Here is a 17,063-nt window from a genome sequence, read left to right on the forward strand (position 1 = left end):
TTACCAGCACATTTAAATCTCTAGTGCTTGAAGTGAAAAGAGAAACCTTTACAAATGAGTTACTACAACCTGTTATTATTTTAAATTGAGTCATTTTAAAGGAACCCCACAGAGTCTTTGACCACTAGTGGCACCACAGAGCTGTGTTTTTACGAGGACGCACATGTACAAGCATGCAAGAGGTGCAATTAACGTCCTGGCAGATCAGCGGTTGGTGACGGTTGCATGTCAACGAGTGTGGCATTGTGTCCTTCCCAGGGCAGGGCAGAAGATTGCTAGCTTGTAAACACAGATATAAACAATGCATTCAGATTAAGCTGTGTCTCATAAGGAAGGAAATGCACTAAACAGAAGGATGGTGAGTCACGCTAAATATAAACACAACTTCTGTTTGCTCCAAAGAAAACACTGTGGGACATTTTAAAGCGTAAATGTCAACAGAAGTTTTGTTTGCTCACAAAACACGCTCTAATGGACATTTTTGAGCGTCCCAAGCTGGGTTCATAAGAACAGGTTTTTACAGGGAGCACTTGAACGCAGCAGTCGCGCCGTACAGTTGCGGGAGATGCTTGCAGCCGCAGCTCGCCTCACCGTGCGGCCGCAGCGGAACATAACAGAAAAACAATGTGTGGGAAGGGGGAAGCTGAATCTTCCCACACAGAGTGACTGATCATGGCCAGTCGGTGGCGGTACGGACCTCGCAGCCGGTCGGGAGACCCCGCCGGTGGGCTAAAAACGGCGCGAATGCCCCGCCAGCAAGAACCGTCCGGGGAGACAGAGGACGCGGCGGAGTCGCTGCGGGAGCTGCCGCGGTGGATGCGGCTGTACTTCTACGGGATGCACGGCGTGACTCTGGATGTCCTGCTCTCGTCGCTGCGCGGTGTGTTGAATCATCGGGACCCTAAACTGGTGGGCTTCTCCTCACCGTATCTTTGCATCATGCATTCACTGACCCACTTTGCGCTGGAGAAGATCTACTCTCAGAAGAGGTGTTTCCGAGGTCGGCCTGTGGTGTTTCATCTTGTTTTCTACCCGTCGGTCTACATCGGGCTGCAGATCCTGATTGGGAACATTAACACTTTGACCGAGCAGGTGAGGGTGGTGTCTGGCACGCAGGTGGCGGTGCATTACATCCTGGCTCTCTATTTTGCCCAGGTGTTTCACAGAGGGCTGTCAAAGCTGCAGTATCACCCCTCCTGCCCCCCCGACCCCAACATCAGGGAGGACAGAGGTCATGCTCGGGGGCCTCTTCACGGTCTCCCCGGCTTCGTGCGTTTCCTGTTCTTCGGGATGCACGGCTTCCTGGACGAGGTGCTCTTCACCTCTGTCTTCAACCTTGTGGAGAAGTCCGACCGGACCCTCAGTGGGCACACGTCCCTGTGGTCGTTCCTGATGTACGGGAGCTGCAGCTTCGTGGTGGAGAAGCTCTACCTGCACCTGCACTTCAGCAGAGGCTGGGGGACGTGGCGGAGGCTCCCCATCTACATCTGCTTCATCTATACATGGGAGTTCTCCTGGGGTCTGGTCCTGAGGCAGTTTGGCGCCTGCTCCTGGGACTACTCGCACTATCCTCACAACTTCATGGGACTCATCACCCTCCTGTACTTGCCAGGCTGGGTGTGCCTCAGTCTGTATCAGGACGTGCTGTCTAATGTCCTGCTGAGAATCAAGTGCACCAAAGATGTGAATGGTTTGAGTGGGGAGAATGGGGAGCTCAATGGACAGCTGGAGGCAAAGAAAAAATGATTTTAAAAGTCTGGCTCAAGTGAGAGCTATGAAGAAACAAGGAGGCATTATTTTATTCTAATTAATAAATTATTACATCAAACTGATTTGATGAGAAAAAGCATAAAAGCTGATATTTTAGAAAGAGCAAGAGATAAGATGGTATAATGTGGGACCATTTTGGCCTTAAAAGGTCTGGATTTCACATATCAAAGTATTTAAGATACTTCTACTCTTTGGACTGTTGGTCAGCAATATGTTGCCATGACAACAGATACTGAGATGTTGAATACAGGATTCAACATTTTGTGCAATTCATATTTTCAGTAATTCAAGAGTTACTCCAGGGTCCAGACACTTGGTACCAATACGCAGATGAGACACTTTCCAGTCGCCAGCTCTGCAGCGCCTGATGTTTCTGGGTCCAGTAATGCAGATAAAACACAACCGAGGACCCTGAATTGTTGACCTAGTCTGTTTAAATTCAGTTAACCTACTGCCATTTTTATCTCTCTGATGTAAACTACAGTTGTAATAGTAATATTTTACAAGTCCTCGTGGCTCTGGAAGTGTGAACATCCTGTTTTTTTATGATTGCAGTGGCAGACCGACCATCAAATACATGACATGCATCGTGGCAGCTCTAGTTTGAGTTGGATTGCTTCATTTCCATATGCATTGCATGCTTTAACTATAGCTCATATCTGCATGCTAAGAAGTACAAAATTAAATAAAATGCAGAAGGTTTGTAGATTAGATAATATGATATTCAAAAGTCTGTATTTTTAGGACTAAAAACACACGAACGTCCCATCTTTCATGCAAGCAGTGAGTCTCTAAATGTTCATTTCTTTTTCTGTTCAATGCTAATTCACATTTAGAAACAAATCGTCTTGTTAATATGACCCCCGACTAATGCATGGCAACTATTTGAGCAGAGATAAACCCAGTAATATATGTAGCAAGGAAACCTGTAGCTGAATGGATATGAGGAGCTGAGTGAGATTTTACTGTGAATCTTTTATGAACCAAACATTACTTTGCTGGAGTGCCTTCCTGTGAAAATGGTGTCAACCAGACTCAAACGAACAGCTCCTGTTTTTATATTAGCAGCACCAAAATGATCGATATAACTACAGCTGATCAAATTTACAGATTTCTATGTCAAACACAATAAAACAGAATAGTACAGACTTATTGTAGATTCATAAGGAACCATTTTTAGTGAAATACTCCCTAGATAAACTCCAACATCGTGCACTGTGTAGAGCATATTCTGACACCCAAATTTGTTTTACAACGGTTTATGCCTTACTAACAAAACAAACCAATCTTAGTACCTTGCACTGTGACTAAATACATGGTGGTGAATCTTAGCAAACTTGTCTACTCTATGCGAGTCACTCTGTGAGGTAACTAACCATCTTTAGAAATTATGTGGCTGATAAACTGATGGGTTTGCCAGCAGTTTAGTTTTAGTAGAGTTTAAACTTGGTGCTGGAATCATTCCTGACAGTCACGAAGAAACCCTTCATTTCTTTATGATTAGAAAATATTTTGTATTGATCACAACTGTAAATTCTGATAATTTGCATTAACTTGTTGTAGGAATGAGTAGTGTTATCTGAATGTCTAGATACGCTTGTGGTTTAATGGATGCAAAGCTTGAATGATTTTAAAAACTGTTGTTTTTTTAAATAATCATCAGTAGTATGGATATAATGACAAAGTGGGTAAAGGCAAATAATAGAACAGCTAGAACAATCTGATAAGTTCAGAAAATTACATCACTTTACTGTAACGTAGCCTTTAAAATCAAGTAAAAGACATCTTGATACAATAACGATACATGCTCAGCCTTCTCTTATACACTGTGGGACTGACACTGACACTGTTGCACATCATTAAACATATTAGAATCATTCACTTTAGATTCTTAAAATAAGAAACTAGATTTTCTTCCTGTGTGTGGATGAGTAGGTATGGGCATTTTAAGTAACTTCAGTTTTCAAGTACTCACCTTAAGTTAGTATAGAGCACTCGAGTACTCGTTCAAAAAAGAATAATGCAAGAATAGAAATGTAAAATGGCCAACAAAGGGAAACAAGAGCTATTTGCTATCATTTATTTGACTTCTATTAGCCTATCAAACCATAAATTCAAAGTTAACATAAGAAAAATCAGCAGACTTCCTGTCGAAAGGTTCTCTCCTCCCGCTCAGTTCAGCATCTGCCCACTTAGCACAAGCTAATACTGTAGCAACGGCTAATATCTGACACCACGCCATTTAAAGGTCCCAATATACTCATGCCAACACAGAAACGGCTCAACTGTGTCATTAAACCCGCTAAAAAACGTTAGGTATCATTAGCCATGTGATGCTAACAGTTAGCCCTTTCACTGTGTGTGTAGCCCCTTTAACACTGCCTCTACAAAGCGGGAATTTCACAGCATTATGCCGCCTTGCCGATCTGTGTAAAAGTTACAACCACGAAATGGGGAGAAGGGAGTTGTCTTATCTTTAAGCCAGCATCGGAGCTAATAACAGCACCAAAACGATGTCTTTATAAATGGGACAGTGGCATGTGTGTGACGTTTTTGCAACCCACCATGGAGGATTAATAAAGTTGCTGGGAGCAATTAGCAACTAATTCAAAAAAGAAGAACAGCAGCCAAACATGTCCGCTAATTTGGAAAAAAATGAGGCTCTGGAGCTCCTTACCCTCCAAGCAGTTATATGAGCCACCATATAACTGAGACAGTAAATGATTGTTGTTGCCATGTTATGCCATTGCTAGAAACTGTTGCGTAACATGTCACGCTTGTTACACCCCTATTTATTCCATGGTATGCTATCTAAAATTAGACACTGGAACGGCATGATGGCCCTGTTGTTCGGTACAAAGTAAAAATGCAAAGGCGGCACGAAAAAGGGCCTTTGTGGCGGCCTTACAGCGCAATCTTTTTGTCAGAGGGTTTGTGTGTGCAGGTGGACTCTCACCAACTGCACCCTGTTGCAGAGCTCACACTCCTGCAGCAGCAGTTTCATGATAAAGAGAGACTGACAGCAGGACAAGGAGGTGCTGAGCGAACAAATAAAATGCATGCAGCTCTTAAATAAAGTAAGATCTTACCCATTCAAAATAGTAACAGAAATATATAGAGGTCAAATTCACATGTGAGAGGGTCGACATTGCTTACTTTATACTGTAAACAAGTGCTGATGTCCAAGCTAGTACTTGAGTACTCATGCCCATTCCTAATATTTAGAAGGGTAACTGGCACAGGTATTATCATTTACTTTATCAACAAAACGAGGCATCCAGCACAAAAGGTTTACAGTCCGCCCTACCTGTGGCTGGTGTGTTTGGGGGTTTTTTTGGTCCAACTTGGCAGCTATAGAGGTTCTTAACCATTTGCATTCACTGAACCACAGAGTGAATGACTTTGTACATCGTTAAGACTGTAGCTGTTTTACTCATTCTTTTCTTTGTGCTGTGTTACCTGTTTTGAAAAAGACCAAACTGCTTTTAGAAACTTGATTTGACTTGTAATGGCATGTACTGTACGACTTAACGACTTAATTAAATCTGAAATTTTCCTGTGACACAACTGGCATTCCTTCATTTCTTTACTTTATTATTGGACAGTACCGTTTACATTATTCAGCAGAGCTCTGGGGATTAATGTTTCACAGTATAACGAGGAACTGAAGCACGCAAGCAAGCCGTTCAAGAGAGATTGTGCAATAATGAGGAACACTTCAGTTTCTCTTTAATCGTAGTTGATGCCTTGTTTGTTTTATCTCTAGTTAAAACATTCAGTGTCAAAGGGGAACAATAAAAAAGGTCTTCAACCTATTTTCAGACTGACTCATAACTGTCAAAATATCTCATCTCAGGCATGAAACAAGTCTCAGCAAAAATCCAAAACAAAGTCAGAGGACATAAACAACATGACAGGTAACATTGGCTTTATGCCTGTAAATTACTTTGTATACTAGAACATGCACATCAGTTCCTGGTTCACACAAGGGCTTGCAGTCTCTCTCATTACTGCTCCCTTGTTGAGATATTGTAGTGATAAAATACACATGAAACAAGTTAGGAAGGAACCAAGTAAGTTCAACACAAAGCCCACAGTTTAAACCTTTAATTGAGGTAACTATCTGTCCAGAACTTATAGGGACATTTTAGTTTTTCTGATGCTCTCTGTAGCATCACAAGTAGCTGTAAGTGGTTAAAACTGAGCTGCAAAGCTAACACTGTGTCAAATCATCTTATCTCTCTCTTTAAACCACCTTGGAGATCATTGTGACGCAAGCAAACATAGAAAACCAGACTCGCCTCACACGCTCACCACCCAGAGGACACCATTAATACACCAATGGCCTACAGTATCTGCTGACAACACCACTATGGGAATATTACACACTAACTCCTCCATAAAGACTCATTAACACTCTCATTTACAACTATATGACTTCTGTGCACAAAGTGAAAACACAGTTTGATGGAGATGAAAACAGGAAGTGAGATGCAACAGTTTGACTGCTAATTAGCATCACCATTAGCCACTATTAGCCAACTCTCCACTAGTACAACACCTGAAAATCTTAACTTACCTTAATGTAGGTTGACCAGTCCATTAACCTGTAAATATTTTTTCACATTAACACTGACTCAAATGCCAATATGTCTAAAGTGAAATAGGCCACCACTATTTGTGACACACAGAAACTTAGCTAACATTAGCTAACACTCAACTCTTCAGCCCTGTACTTCTTTTTTAGCTTTTATAAACCTGCTTTAGGGGTTTTACTGCACATTTACTGCTTATTTATGTACCCCAGGTTTTGGCAACCTTGTTTCCAGTGGCAAATGGCTTTTAAAAAAACTTTTTAAAAAAACGCACAATACACCACCAACCTCAATACCAAAGAAAAACCAAAGTTAGCTATTAGCTGCTAAACAGTCTGACAAGCTAACAAGCTAGTTTATTCTCCCAGAGATTAGAGACCAAAACAGAGCGAAAGGAAGATTGAATATTAGTACTTACATTTGTCTTTGTGCCAGAAACATGTCCTCAAATGAATGGTAATGTCGCTCCATGTCTGCTGAATGTGTAAGTAGGTAACTGCTTGCTAACAAGTTAGCTAGCAGCTGAAATAGCCAAGGTGACAAAAGCTTAGCTAGCTGCCTGTGGAGTTCTTTTGTCCTCTAGTGGCCTAAAAATGAATTACACCCACACAGGTGTTTCCACTCATCTGATTAGACCTCAGCACAGGTTGAAGGTAGGTATACAGTGTTGTAATTAGTAACTGTATCTGTGCTTCTGTTATCATGACTGTGACTATGACAAGGTAAAGAGAATAAAAAAAGGCTTCCCAGTGTAGTCTGCACATGGTCACACAGTGCTGTGAGGCTCTAATCAGGCAATATAAGTGGAAACACCTGTGGGGTCAAGCGGCAACCTCAGGGGCCGAAAAATAAAGCCAGCACAGAAGTGCCACAAGCTGCATTTCCTCAAATGGCCACTAGAGGCTGGCTCCAAAAGTCAGTCCCTATAGACCCCATGTTAAAATGCCCACCTTTACAGCAGAAATAAACATGGTTACAGCCTGGTACAAAAATGGTTTTGGTGTCTATGGCTAATTTCCCCATCCATGACAGCAGTACAGGAGATGAATTTTTATCTAACTCACTTATTAAATTATGTTAAGGCTTATGGGGCTTAAACACACTGCTGCCCCCAGTCAGTTCAATGAGGTGAAAGTGGCAGAGGGGAAGCAGTTTCACACATGGCAATAGGAGTATGAAGCAGTTGCCTCCCACTTGTACGCATATAGTTTTTGCTCTACCACGCAGAGTTCACCATGTTGAACTTCTTGCAGTTGCCGCCTAGCTTTGGCCAATCAAGTAGCAATCAAGGAAGCAGAAAGAAGACAAGATGGAGGAGCTGATAATGTTGGTGTTAAAGTGCCAGCAACTTATAACCTGTCATTGCAGCTGCAAACCATAGCAGCAGCAGCAGCAGCAGCCACTTTTAAAAATGCTTTGCTTTTTGAGGGAACGCTCAAGGGCGGTTACCACGTGATGGTGTGAAAGCAGCTTTAAAGTTATGCATAATTAAGGGGCGTGGCTTCTTAGAGTGACAGGGTGTTTGCAAATAATATCCCTGGGCTCTGAGTCTGATCCATCAGTTGCTCCTCCCCAACTCCACCTCTTGTCGAAATATAGTCACTTCTGGCGCCCAAAAATCCAAAATGGCGACCGCCAAAAGGCTTCAAAATTCAAGTCTACAAACCAATGGGCGACGTCACGATGGCTACGTCCATTATTTATACAGTCTACAGTGGGGGTGCACCAAGGAGTGGGCAACTTCATCATTTGTTTATGTGCTAACAAATGCACCTTTTACACCAGGATATGAATATAGTCCATAAACCTTATCCAAGCAAGTAAACAAAGCACATGTGAGCTAATTTGTTTAATCACCTTTTTTAGACTGGATTTCTAACAGAAGTATTCATTCACACAGTCTTCATCTGTTCTCTGTATTGTGAAAGGCAAGTTCAACACTGACATAACAACACTTTGGCCACCTGTGTCTCTTTTCAGGTATTTACATATACAGTCAAATCATATACAAATGCCCAATGGAAATAATATTGTCACAGCTGATAATGACTTGATATAGCACGGTGTGTGTGTTTGTAAGTTTGATTAGAGTTTAGGCAAACACCTGTTCTTTGGCAAGACTATGGAAGATGTTACCTTCAGTCAGTGGTCCTAGTGTGCACACATTATATAGATGAGGTGATGCTTCCTGGGTCCTTTTAAAGGTGCGGTAATATGTAGTTCTGGAGAACGATAGTTGTTTATTAAATGTCTTTCCGAGGTCGTCAGATACAAACGCTATGGGTTGGTGGTTGTGTTTAACTACCAACCCAAGGTCGATACTGAACCTTTATTACTGCCAAAGAAGGACTGGATATTTCTCAGGTCTGAATGTACTGTATGTACTGGTTTAGGTGGTGTATTTCATGAAAAAAAGATATTAAGAAAAGAACTCTTGAGCAGACATTTTAATTCCAAGCTAAACTTTCAAGTTGTTTTTAACATGGTCCTTAGTAATACTGGCTTGTAGCGTATCGTCCACCATGGCTTTATTCAGGGCGTTAAACTTTTGGGACAGTCCTTGCTTCACACTAAACATCAGGGCCTTGTCTAGCTCTTTGTCAGTCCTGGGAGAGCAGCTCAGTCCTTTGTAGCACTGACAGGTAAACCTCCTGCTCAAAGCCTTCAGGTCTGTGAGAGTGGGTCTCCCTAGGACAAGGTAGCGCTTCTGAACATGCAGGATCCTGAAATTCTCGGGGTTTAGGTGGAGGTAGTGATTGGAGTTGTAGTTCTTACGGACGCAGCGACCATTCCCCCGACACAGGAAGTTGCTGCAGAGCTGGGCGGCTGTGGTGACATTGGTGATGTAAGGGTTGAGGGTGGAGGAGAGGTAGGATGACAGGGCTGCACAAGAAGTCTGGGGAGCAAAGGAAAGTGAGTGGAAGAAGGAACAAGAAGAGCAAGAAGGGAAAAGTTTTCAAAAGTAAATATATACTCTGTAAATTTATATACTGTGTAAATACAACTATATGTCTGAAACAGAACATTACAGCAAGTCAACAGCCCTAAGATAGTGTGTGTTGATATAAGGTAGAGAAATAGGAAATACTTTTATTAGCTTGACAAGAATTAGATGAGAGGACCAATACCACTCTCATAGTTGTTAGTTCAATAAGAAACTGAACCCAAGAAACTGTTAGCTGAGCTTAAAGACTGGAATCATGGGGAAATAGCTAGCTTGCCTCTGTCAAACATATTGTACCTCATTTCTTTATGCTGTGCACAAACTTAAGTGTAAAAACAACAGGATGGGTTAAGGAAAGATGAATTCACAAAAAAATTACAATATTTCATCATAAAATAACCAAGCGGCAACATCCTAGGCTAAAAAATGAAGCCAACACAGAAGTCCCAAAAACTGCAGTTCCTCTAATGACCACTTGAGGCTGGCTCCAAAAGTTAGTCAATCCTCATAGACCCCCCTGTGTTAAAGTGGACAACTTTACAGCAGAAATAAAAATGTGTACAGCCTGGTACAAATTTATCCTCTATAGCTAATTTCATCATTCATGACAACTGTACCGGGGGTGAATATTTATATAATGCACTCGTTTATATTTTATTAAGGCATAAAGTTGTGCATATTTAAGGTATTTGAGTTACAGGTTTGTGCGGCACTGCTACATTCTATGAGGCAGATCCACCCCTCAACCTCTAGTCCAAAAATAGCCTAGACATATCTGGCTCCAACACACCAAGATGGCAGGGACCGAAATGCTGAACTCAAGGCTTCAAAACAGCAATGGGTAAAGTAGCTGCGTCCATTATTTTGTACAGTCTATGGGTGTAACCCTAGATTCACAGAGTATAGGCGCAGCTGTAGCTGTTGCTATTTCAGTGTGTTTTCAGTTCCTGAAAGTTAATTGTAACATTTTGGTTAAAAAAGTCTTGTTCAGAGTTTGATTGTACTGTAAGTAGCAGAGACTTAGACTTCCCAGATTGTCAGAAGTTGGATATTAAGTTTTTCTGGTAAGTACATTGTTTTAATGGTTTTAAGCCTGTTTTTTTCGCTAGCAGAAATTAGCATTATCACAGTTACCCATAACTGTAAATGCACCATGCTAACCAAGCTTGCAGCTAGCGTTGGGGTTATCTCTACCCTCTTATCCAAATATGGTCACTTCTGGCTCCAAAAAAACTAAGATGCGACAGCCAAACTTGAGGCTTCAAAACCAGAGTCCACAAACCAAGGGGTGATGTCACAATGGCTCCATCCATTATTTTATACAGTCTATGATAACATCATATGGACTGATTAATACTAACTTGAATTAACATGGCGAGGTCTCTTTCAGAAGACTTTAAACATCCAGTGAAAGTCACTATCAACAAGCTAGTCTTGGCTTCCCTGCCATGGATTAACTAATACTGTTACAACCAACACAATCCATCAGTGCCTGTGCCGTTCAGGTATTGTTAGTGCGTCACAGAGACGAGCAGAGTCCTACATCATCTAATTGAACACATTGTCCCTGGTCTGACTACCTGCCACCAGTACACTGTCATGTCTTTCAGCAGTCCAGTGGAGGTCAGGGGGTGATGTTACCTGGTTGTCATAGTCAGCGCTGGCCCCCCATACGACAGTGCCAGACCCTCCTAGTGCTGCACTCTCCCCAATGGTGTTCACCAAGTCTCCCTGGATACAAATGGTTAAATATGTTCAATATGTAGATAAACAGAGACTGCCACACACATTAACAAATGAGACAATCATGTATGCATGCACACTGTGCTTCTTATTTCCCCCAAATCTCATCGTACAAGGTGAGAAGAGAGGTAAGGATTATGTGCTCAGGCGAGGTGTAACAACATCTGAGCAGGGTGTTGTTACACCAAGAAACCAAACTCCTCTTAAAACTGGACCTCAGGCTGAAAACACCTCACGGCTGGGATGAAGAAGTAACCTAAGATGTATCTAATCTTGTCAAGTGTGTGGTCACTCTGTAACGAGTCGTTAAGAAAATGTAATCTGTTTGAATGGTGGATTTAATTATTGATTTATTTTTAGTGAGTGGTTGTCATCAGTACGTCTCCCAGTGAGATCCCATGCTCTTACAGAATACAAATAAATCCACATTTGAATGACTCTCATTCACCTGGCTGAGAAAGCGTCTGTTATGATCAACAAAGACAGGTCGCATGTAAGCAAACACGGGCACAGTGACACTCCTTTTAGGCAGGGCAGATACTCTCAAAGCTTCCTGGATGCGGTTTCTCACCATCAGGGCAGCTTTGGGATTGTCTGCCAGACCGACCTGGAACAGTGCAAGGACAATAATATTAGAGGTCACCTATCCATAACAAGTAAAACTTGCCTTACAGTCTAACCAACCTGCAGGTAGATGGAGGGGTAGAGGGCAGTGCTGGACTCCCACAGCCAGAGCAGCTCATCATTCTGCCTCCTCACCTCCTTGGAGCAGCGCCCTGTGTAGCTTGGCCTCTCCCAGCCATAATTGTAGCAGTTAGGAAACAGGTAGAAGCCCCAGAGATAGTTGGGTCTCATAGCTCTGCCAATTGCCAACTTCCCTGACATGAAACTCTTTGCTGCCACCTGAAATGGAAGGACAGAAGGAAGAATAGAAAAGTCAATATTTAATAACTGTTAAGAACTGTATAATTTGTTTGGTTAATCTTTAGGTAGTTCTGACCTGGAACTGGTATTTGGCTTTCTTTGTGGCCTGCTGCAATGTGAGGGAGCGGTTTGTCTGCATAAGGTGGGCCACAGATAAAGTCTGGTAGATTCTCTTTGTGCCCCAGTTTCTGTCCCATAGGGGGCGCCATTCCTCCCAGTCTATCACAGCCAAGCCTCGGCTTGTCCTAGAGGGAGGACAGGAGGGTGAAGAAGCGGGTTAAAGATCAGCCTCAAGTGTGCCAAGCGATGAAAGACATACATATAAGGTATATTCTCACTTGGATGGGATGTAGTAGTTAACATCTGCTCTGGCCTTGTTCATACTGGCTCTCAGGTTACCTCTCTGAGGGATGCCACCATTCAACTGTTTCTTTCTCATGAGGTCTACATGTGGGTAAAGACCCAGTCGGTCTGTGTAGAACAGAGACAGAAACTGTCCTGGGACCTGCAGCAGAAACATGACAGAGTGAATGAACCTGTGAATTTCCCTTAAATAATCAGTCAGTCAAACTTAATTTTTTGAACACCTTTCAAACAAATCTGCGCAATTAAGAAAACTTGCTAAAATTTTAATAAAGGAAAATAAAAGAAATCACAGTAATTAACAGTAAAACTTTGATATAAAAACAAAAAGAGAAAAAAATAATAATAATAATGGTAATAAAATAAGTACTGAAACAGAATAAAACCAGCTCTTCTCAAATCACCAAATGTTTTCGTTCTGCTTTGTGGAACAGCTAAAAGAAAAGAACCCAACTGGTGGGTCACGGTCCAAAAGTGGGTCTTGAGTCCATTCTGAATGGACCACAAGTGACTCACAAACGTGTCAGGTTTGTAAAAAGCACACTTTATTTTCAAGTACGGTAAATTTCCGGCACAGTGCTTTTATTTTGAAGTGCCATTTCCAACTGTAGAGTGAGTGACTACAGATAGTTACGTAACAGAGTCAGCAAACTAGTTCGGTGAAATGCATGTATGATGCTGAATATATTAAACTGTGTGGACCTTGAATTAATGACTAAGGAGAGATCTGGACCCTGTGGGAACCACTGGTCTGGTGCATAGCCATGTACATGTAGTGCCTTATCAACTCGTAGAAGAATTTTAAAATCAATATGAAAACAAACAGTGTAAAGACTTTTAAAATAGGCATATGTATTTCTCGGTAGACCAGAAGGGAGAGTGTTACAGTAGTGTAGCCTGCTATTTATAAAAGTGTGCTCTGGGTTGTTTTTGTCTGGCTAACTTGTGCTTCCCTGTCATTCACCCTCTGCCATCATGAAGGATCCTCCACTTACTTTCATGCACCTTAAGGAGACAAGGAGAGAGGTGGCTTCTGGAGGAGCCACTTTGTAATTTTTCATAGGGGTGATCAGATAGGGCCACTGAAAATCTTGGAGTTGCTCACAGCAGTAGAATTTCAGGAATTTGCTTATGCTGTTAAAGTATACAGTGTGGGCCGGTTGAAAACTATGCGAATATGAGAGTTAAGGAATCACATACTGATATACCCTTGGTTTCTTATTATTATCTTATTACAGTTAATATTGGTTATTATCTGATCTGATAACTGATTATCTTTAATTTGAAATAGTACACAGATTATAAGGAACATTTACGAGGAACAAGCGTTCTTTAGTTTAGGGGAGAGTCGTGGGTACCCATGGAACCCATTTTCATTCAGATATCTTGAGGTGATAGTTCAAAGGACCTCTCTGAAAATGACCTTGGGAGTTGTTCCCTTGTCAAAATTTAGCATATTTTTGGAACATTATTTAGGTCCCTTCCTGACAAGGTTTGACAACATGGTTGGTACCAGTTGATGCCTTAGGTTGTCTTGTATTACATTCACACTCCTTTAAAAAATGAAAGACAGTAATATCGACCTCCAATTACTTTTTCGTAATTTTTGTTAGAGGTGGCCCGAAAGCGGGCTTATTCTCACTGCACTTATATTGTACTGCTGTATATAGGAAACTACAGATAATAATGAACACAGTTGCATGGCGAGATCCAATATAATATGCCGTCAATTTATGTGTGATATTACCGTAGAATATGTAGCATAATTTAATCGAAAAGTTTGGAGGCATGACATGATGCAGCAGTTTGTTTGTTTTTAATTTACCATACAATCAACATACGAATATTCTTACGCAGCTTTGTGGTGTATTATTGTGCAGATAACAATGATGCAAGTAAATTAATAGCCAAAGTAAGAAAAAAACAGTGATTTGTGCATAAATGAGACCAGTCTCACTCCAAAGTTGCCGATATCCGACACTTAGGCAGTGACTTGTGGCGTCAGAAATTGACACAAAAGGCGTCTTTCAGTGTGGGTGTGATAGGCGTCTGGTTGCCGTTATCATTTAACGGCGTCTGGTGGTGTCATGGGTTAACATGGCAGGACAAAGACGAAAGTTAAGGCAGCGGAAGTCCGACTGGGGAGGGCGGGATGGGTGGTGGATGGGTCCAACAAACATCGACTTTTACACTGCCGAAAACTAACCACGGGCTTTTGTTGTTGAAGGGGAAAAAAAATGTCAATTTGCGGTGTTGAACTGATGTAGTGCGTTTATTTTGAAAGAGACTGTATGTAAACATTACATTTCCTGTGAAAACGGAAGTGTGGTTTGAAAGAAGACAATGCATGTAACAGGCAGAACTTGACACAGTGTCCCAGAACGTCAACAACCAACACACCCAGGGTACCTTGCACGTCGTATGTGGACGTGGAAAGTCCATGACCAAACATCAATATGTGACGAGGTCGGAGTGAGAATGTGTTGCCTAAAAATACTACTTATAATTGTCGTGTTAACAGTTAACATAAATGAGTAAAGGCCTCCTGTTATAGGCCCGTAAGAGATGTTCCTATCTGTGAAAGACATACTAAGGTTTTGAGATTGTTCTTCAATAAGGGGTTTGACAGGTGATACAGCTGTGCAGCACATCATATGTAACTGAAGTCACTTGAGAAGGATGCTATGGTACACATGCATGGTACACTATGCTAAGTATTTCTCATTTGGCAGCACTGGCTCCTCCATCCTCACATTACTTCCTTGCCTCCCATGTGTGGGACAAAGTTGTGAGGAAGGCAAGTAAGTAAGGGAGGACAAGAGACACGTTAGCATGATGAAATGAGATAGTATTTTCAAGAAAGGGAACTGTTTTAAAGCCTCCAGTATAAGAGGTGTCTTTCCTACATGGCTTGTATTATATAATTATATTCATACACTTAACTGTGTTAGCATTATGTAGAAATGACACCCAGATTCAACTTTGTTTGCATGCATGGAATAAGTGTGGCAACTACTCAAAAGCCCCCCCCCCCCCCCCCCCCCGCACCAATTTTTTTTTAAAGTAAATCATTGGAAATGTTCTTCCATAATATCTTTATGTAAAGTAAGTGAGCTTGTAAATTGATTACAGCGAGTGTTTTGCAACCATTGATTTGAATATAAGTAAAACAGAGTCGAACTCAACTCAATACATCATTCAAATATGTGTCCCCTTACCTTAGCAGGTGTGGCCACTCCTTTAAAGGGTGAGGTGTCCAGTGAGATATTATATCTCTTACACACCATATCAGGGATGTTCCAGCTAACAATGAAAGGCTGGTGCTCAAACAGTGGACCTGTGGTGTCGGGGAGAGGGGGAGGCGGAAGCAGTCCAGGCCTGCGAGAGGCTGCTGCTTCTGGAGGAGATGGCAAGGTTTTGGGGAGAGGAGGCAAGAATACTCTGGAGAGGGGTGATGTTGAAACTGGAGACAGAAGTTTGGGTGAAGTAGTCTGAGGTGGAGGGGGAGATGGCAAACTTTTTGGAAGTGAAGGAGGAAATAATTTAGCAGTGTGAAGAGGACATTTCTCAGGAGACCGAGGATACAGAGGGATCCGTTCTTTGTGCAGAAGTAGTTTTAGAGTTTTAAGGGGTGATGTGAGATGTTTGCAGGAGTGAGGGAGCAACTTGGGGATATTGGGAAATAGTTTTAGGGGTTTAAGAGGAATGTGGGATACAGGGTGACAGACTGGATCAGTACTCTGTGAGGTTTTTTTGCCAAACTGACAGGAGACTGTTTTTGTAGCAGCTAAGGGTGAGGATATAGGGAGGTCTCTGGGGGACGTTAGGTTGAAGAGTGACACTACAGAAATAGCTGACATTGATTTTGAGGGAGTTGTCACAGAGGCTTGTGACGAAGATGCTGGCCTGACAGCAGAGGTGGATGGTTTTAGGGTTGCAGGAGTGGCAGAAGAAATGGCTGATACATTAGTGTCACCAACAGGTGCGAGCACTGCTCTTGGTGTTGACAGGGCAGGTAATGAAAGAACAGGCCAGACGGAGAGGGTGAGAGCAGGGAGGACAGAGATGGGCAGAGGGGGAAAGACTGATGTGGTGAGTGAGAGAAGCAGCAGCACACAGCTTCTGCTCTTCTGTGTGACTGAAACCATCCTTTCCCCTGGCTGAAGAGAAACAAAATAAAACAGAACCAATCAAATTCCATATTATAGTCTAATACAGTGGTCCCCAACTGGTCCAGCCACAGGGTCCAGATTTCCCCTTAGTCATTAGCTCAGGGGCCACACAGCTGAATAAAGTCAGTGTCATACTTGTGTTCGGCCATGTTGTCAAGCTAGTTTGCTGTCTCTGTAGTCTATTATTCACTCACTCTACAGCAAGAAACAATACGTCAAAATAAAAGCTTGACACATTAGCGAGTCATGTGCGGTCCAATCAGAATGGACTCAGGACCCACTTTTGGACTGTGACCCACCAGTTGGGAACCACTGGTCTAATATGCAAATATAATAGTAGCCAATGTTGCAACAAGCTTGACAATGTTCCCTTTTTAAAGGAATACTTCAGCCCCCAAAATGACCGTTTGTGTATCAGCTACTCACCCCGTGTTACGGTGAATTTGTGAACACAGTTTCGCGTGCCTCCAGTGAACGAAGAATCCAAAAACTGAAAAAAGTCTTGACGAATTAAAGTAACAGGGGTCTGCATTTACCAACAGTAGAACTGTA

General features: G+C 42.1%; 2 protein-coding genes across 2 annotated transcripts; one reads left to right on the plus strand and one right to left on the minus strand.

The window, feature by feature from the left end:
• Nucleotides 1-383: 383 nt before the first annotated feature.
• tmem229a (transmembrane protein 229A) lies at nucleotides 384-5,329 on the plus strand. Its single transcript, XM_033614351.2, has one exon. The coding sequence runs from the start codon at nucleotides 673-675 to the stop codon at nucleotides 1,744-1,746; it is 1,074 nt and encodes a 357-aa protein (XP_033470242.1). The 5' UTR covers nucleotides 384-672; the 3' UTR covers nucleotides 1,747-5,329.
• Nucleotides 5,330-8,218: 2,889 nt separating this feature from the next.
• Nucleotides 8,219-16,478, minus strand: LOC117249512 (hyaluronidase PH-20-like). Its single transcript, XM_033615216.2, has 7 exons — nucleotides 15,558-16,478; nucleotides 12,315-12,481; nucleotides 12,053-12,221; nucleotides 11,737-11,955; nucleotides 11,501-11,659; nucleotides 10,951-11,040; nucleotides 8,219-9,261 (listed from the first exon to the last, which is right to left on the minus strand). Exons 1-7 carry the CDS (start codon nucleotides 16,197-16,199, stop codon nucleotides 8,824-8,826), a joined length of 1,884 nt encoding a protein of 627 aa, XP_033471107.2. The 5' UTR covers nucleotides 16,200-16,478; the 3' UTR covers nucleotides 8,219-8,823.
• Between the last annotated feature and the right edge of the window lie 585 nt (nucleotides 16,479-17,063).

This window comes from Epinephelus lanceolatus, chromosome 23, assembly GCF_041903045.1.
Source record: "Epinephelus lanceolatus isolate andai-2023 chromosome 23, ASM4190304v1, whole genome shotgun sequence".
In the NCBI taxonomy this organism is placed as follows: Eukaryota; Metazoa; Chordata; class Actinopteri; order Perciformes; family Serranidae; genus Epinephelus; species Epinephelus lanceolatus.